Source organism: Phymastichus coffea, unplaced genomic scaffold, assembly GCF_024137745.1.
Source record: "Phymastichus coffea isolate CEN01 unplaced genomic scaffold, Cenicafe_Pcof_1.1 PCOF00101, whole genome shotgun sequence".
Taxonomy (NCBI): Eukaryota; Metazoa; Arthropoda; class Insecta; order Hymenoptera; family Eulophidae; genus Phymastichus; species Phymastichus coffea.
The window spans coordinates 205,934-211,212 of NW_026706912.1; the positions used below are offsets into that span (position 1 = coordinate 205,934).

At 27.4% G+C, this 5,279-nt stretch overlaps 1 protein-coding gene across 2 annotated transcripts; it reads left to right on the plus strand.

Annotated features, from left to right (window-relative positions):
* Positions 1–1,805: 1,805 nt before the first annotated feature.
* LOC131670150 (conserved oligomeric Golgi complex subunit 8) lies at positions 1,806–5,068 on the plus strand. Of its 2 annotated transcripts, none has more exons than XM_058945536.1 (10): positions 1,806–1,996; positions 2,073–2,144; positions 2,215–2,339; positions 2,418–2,693; positions 2,763–2,976; positions 3,093–3,253; positions 3,329–3,604; positions 3,795–3,983; positions 4,077–4,232; positions 4,313–5,068. In XM_058945536.1, exons 1-10 carry the CDS (start codon positions 1,942–1,944, stop codon positions 4,385–4,387), a joined length of 1,599 nt encoding a protein of 532 aa, XP_058801519.1. In that variant the 5' UTR covers positions 1,806–1,941; the 3' UTR covers positions 4,388–5,068. The 2 variants fall into 2 exon arrangements, with proteins under 2 accessions (XP_058801519.1, XP_058801520.1); XM_058945537.1 differs by having other exon boundaries at positions 4,077–4,211.
* The last annotated feature ends 211 nt before the right edge of the window (positions 5,069–5,279 follow it).

The window sequence follows — 5,279 nt, forward strand, 5'->3', positions numbered from 1 at the left end:
ATCTTAAAACAATAATTTTTAACCTTTTCATGCATAAAATACGTTATGTAACTACAAATAACTAAGTAATCAACAATCTTTCTTTCAGTTTCAGATGTAAACACAAGAAGAAATTTCTGGCGTAGTGATGAGAATCCGATGACGCTACAAAAAATTTCATTTTCATCAAGTCGTATCACATCTATATCGTTTATACAGCTATGACCAAGATTCACAGCTGGCATTCCCATAGCATCTTGGTCATAGCTGTATAAATGATATAGATGTGATACGACTTCATGAAAATGAAATATCTTGTAGTGTCATCGGATTCTCACCCAATTGAAGCTAAATCAGGTACGCTTTGATAACAAATACATATGGAACTAGAACTGAACTGAAAATAAGTGAAACAATTTTTAGGGACCCTGGGAGAGATTTCTCGATCGCAAACCTTGGTTACAAAAGTAACTTTCGATCTGTTAATGTGGTAGAATTTAAGTCGTTTTAGGGTGTTCACAGAACGATTCTGACACTTAAATATGACATGAATTCTGACACCATGACACGTTGAAATAGGATATGCCATGAGCCACTGCGCAGCAAGCCATGCGCAGGTGATTTCTAGAGTTTTTAGAGGGGAGCGTATTTTGAATACAAAATGATAAAAATGAAAACAAACAAAAACATTACAATACATATTCCCCAAAAACAAACGACAAATTTTTATAAATTGACTTCTTTGGCTATCACATTTTATTAATAATATGAAATTTACATTTTTCTTTCTAAATACTAAATATTGTAATTTTTATCAAGGGTCGCGGTTGAGAGCCGTAGGCGAGTAGGCCCGAAGTGATCACGAGACTGCTGGCCGGCCGCAACACTATAATACAATGAAATGGGGAAACGTCAGAGTTGTCGAACAGATGTACTTATTTTTCATGTTTCAACGTATCGATTTCCTCATGTAGTATATGGTTTTAAAAAGTCTAGATTCTCTTCTATTATCCGAAAAAAGATTCACTTCGATAGTTTTTGATTGACTCCTCGCAACCACTCGATTATCGTCAAAAAGGACTTTTTGAGGCATATAGTTCGGAACCGGCAAGAGCGTCCGAATCAACACTGATAAACCACATCAAAGTATGTATAGCATAAAAAAAATTTCAATTTGAGTACGCGCGATAAATTTTACTTACATGATTGATTTTTTTTCTAGATACTACACGCCGAACCAGAATTATATTCTTTTTTTATTTATAACTCGCAGCGTTTTTAGAGTACAGCTTCTGCCATCATTGTACCTTTTTTTGTTATTGACATTATTAAATCTCGTGCTAAAGTTATATATATATATATACAAAAAAATACTTTTCTATCTAATCGAGATATATATATATATATATCTATCTAATCGAGATATATATATATATATATCTCGATTAGATAGAAAAGTATTTTTTTGTTAATATAATGATAATTCCTATGTGAAATAAAAATTATAATATTTAGTATTTAGAAAAATGTGAATTTCTATTAATGAAATGTGGTAGCCAAATAAGTCAATTTATAAAAATCTATCGTTTGTTTTTGGGGAATATGTATTGTAATGTTTTTGTTTGTTTTCATTTTTATCATTTTGTATTCAAAATACGCTCCCCTCTAAAATCCCTAGAAATCACCTGCGCATAGCTTGCTGCGCAGTGGCTCATGACATCCTATTTCAACGTGTCATTATGTCAGAATTCATTTCATATTTAGGCAGAATCATTCTGTGAACACCCTTACATTGTCTGAATTATTGTGTGTCCACTTGTCTTCATTCCCTTTTTTATTTTTTATAACGGGGATAAGGGAAAATAAGGGGAATAAGAGGATATAAATATAGTATAACATAATATAATGTAATTTTATATATATATATACGTGTGAGAATATATAAACATACCATATTTTATAATGGATATCGAAACTGTAAAAATGATCGAATTATTATTTCCTAATAATTTTCCTGGTAGTTTTATTTATTTTTTATTTCAAATCCATTGTTATTTTATGAAAATTCTCAAAATAATACTTATTTTGATTAGATTCTTGGAAAGATAATTCAGATTTTTATCAATACTTATCGAAAATTGGAGAATATGATGTAGATCAAATAAGTAAGCCACCAATAATAACACATATTTTTTTATTATAATTTTCGTTTTTTTTAAATTTTTTTGTAACCAGATAGTGAACCAGATCATTTAATTAATGAAAAGAATGCTGTTCAACAAAGAATACACGAGTTGGTTTTTTCAAACTACAGAACATTTATTCACACTGCTGAATGTTGTAGAAAAATATTCCAGGAAGTAAAAAATTACTTAAAATCATCAATTAAATAAAATTGTATTCTTATCATGCATATTATTAAATTAAATATTTTTTAGTTTAATCAAACAGAAAAAGAATTAGATTGTTTAGTAGAAAAAGTACCACAGTTTATGAATAAGTGTACATCTTTTTGTAATAAATCAAATACCATTAATACTCACAAAAGATTAAATACGTTGGCACTGAATAAAAATACTGAGCTACTCGAAATTTTAGAGCTACCATATTTAATGGAATTATGTTTAAAAACTGATCAGTACAGTGAGGCTTTAGAACTATCACAGTATGCAAGAAATTTGGGAGTCAAACATAGAAACATACCAATTATATGTGTATGTAAATTTTCATTTTATATAAGAATATTGTTACAGAAATTTTTTTATTATCGATTTATTTTCTAGAATATTATAAATGAAGTTGAAAATAAATGGTCTCTTGTTGTAAATCAAGTTTTTAATTCTTTAAAAGAAGACTTGCCACTGCCGAGATGTTTACAGTTGATAGGATTACTTCGATCTATGGATGTATTTACAGAGTCTGAACTACGTTTAAAATTTATTCAAGCTCGTGATACTTGGTTTCAATCACTTTTAGAATCAATTCCAACCAATAATGGTAAATAATGTTAATTAGTAATTAACTAATTAGCAGTAATAATGTTAATTAGTATTAATATGTAAATTTAATAATTTGGTTGATTAAATTTTTAAGCAAATCAATACCATTTTCAGCAAGTATCCATTTGATCAAAACTATTGAATTGTCAAGAATAAATTTGTATAATATAATTACTCAATATAAAGCTATATTTAATGATGATGACCATATGATTCTTGGATCCTATAGTACTGTCAATGATTCTACAATTTTCCATGAGTGGTTAGAAGAAAAAGTATGCTACATACAGAAGTTATCAATTGTATTTTATTTTGGTGTTAACATATAAATTATTATATTTTCACTACAGGTATCCAAATTTCTTTCTACTTTAGAACAAGATTTGCCTGAAATTATATTTATTGATTCTATACTTGGTCAATGCACATATTTTGGTTTGTCTTTTGGAAAAGTTGGAGCTGATTTCACAGGCCGCATGTCTGAAATATTTACCAAGGCTATCAGTAATAAATTTGACAAAAGCATATTAACAGCTACAAGAAAATTTGAAAAAGATATCGATCAATTTACTTTTGTCCATAAATCTATCAAATCTAATATAAAAATTGATCTAGTTCTAAATTCAGTACGTATAAATGTTGTCTTCTATGATAAAAAATATAAATATGAAATATTTCTGAAGAATAACTTTTGATATTTAGAAAATTACCTTTCAATAAATATTATAAACATTGAATGAATATTATAATATATAATAATATATAATAATATATATTCCATACCAATTGAAATGATGTTGAAAATATATTTCATAGGAAAGTCCACCTGAACAATTAACGGATTATTATCCCCTTGCTGAATATTGTAATGGACTAATCAAAATATTTAATGAAATAAGGCTTAATACACCAGTTGTATTAGCTCAATCATTCACGAAATTCTTACAGATTTCTTTGCAGACTATAGCCAGAACAATATTTTTACATTTTGTGAATGATAATAAAGTATGTAATAGAATTATTTTAATATTTTTAAAAGTAAAAAATCAAATAAGTAATATAAGTAAAAAAATGAGAATGTGTATTTTTAAATTACAGACTTTTACAGCACTTGATAGAGAAAACATAATCAAATTTACAGAATGTTTTCATGAATACCTTGTTCCATATATTCAATATTGTATACAAGCTTTATTTCCACCAAATCAAGTAGCTACATATTTGGGAACTTCGGTTAGTCAGTTACAAAAAGAGGTTGAAGTGATATAGTTTGAATATTTTCAAATATTTTTAAAATTAATACATAATTTGATTATTTATAAATAACTTTTCAGGAAATAATATATCTCAATCATAAAAGTATTCTTGAACCACTTGAATCTTTTTTGCCAATAAAAAATATTCCATAGAATACTTACCAGATATAACATCTTTAAAAGGCTCTATAAAACACAATACCAAGAATGAGCAATTGTTAAAAGAGTTTGTTGAACGAAATAATTCAGAACTGCCCAACTTTACTTCAATAAATGGAATATAGGAATATATCAAGAAATTTTTATTTATAAAGAGAAAAGTTTAATAGAGGAAGATTAAGCAATTTGCAATAATAATATACTTTATTGTCAATGAAAATTTGTAATAATTTAATAACTATAATGCATATTAATTTCTTATAAGTATTACAATGTATTTCTAATAATGATGAAAAGCCACAATAAATTTTACATATTTACTGCCTTAAAGATAATATCCAACCAGCAATAATTGTTCCCAAAATGTTGCCAAAACATTTTTTCAAAAACATCCCAACTTTTTTAGCAACCATCAAACATTTTTGCAACATTATGCAGCAATGTTGACAAAATTTTCAAATGTCAACCGTTGTTTCAAACCTAATGTTATTGACAAAATATTGCTGAAACCAGTTTTTTGAACGTTAGTCACAATGTTGTTACAAATTATGTTTGAAAATCTTTTGGCAACATTTAGCTAACCCTTCTTAAAAATTACAAAAAATACATTTCAGCTAATGAAAATGTTGTGGAAATATTTTTGAAAACTAACGGAGTAATTGTAGCCGTTCTCATTTTAGGTAGCTTGTGGCTGTTCGTACAATTTACGAGGTCTTAAAAGTTAGCACCCATATTCTAATTTTTTGAGACAATTGACAAACTAATTATTTCTTTAGATAGTTCGTTAGTTACACAACAACTTTTTTTAATGTTGCTCATTTGTTCGTCTGTAAATAATCCCTTAAAAAAAATAAAATAAGGTTTGGGTGCTGGGTCCTAGCACCCA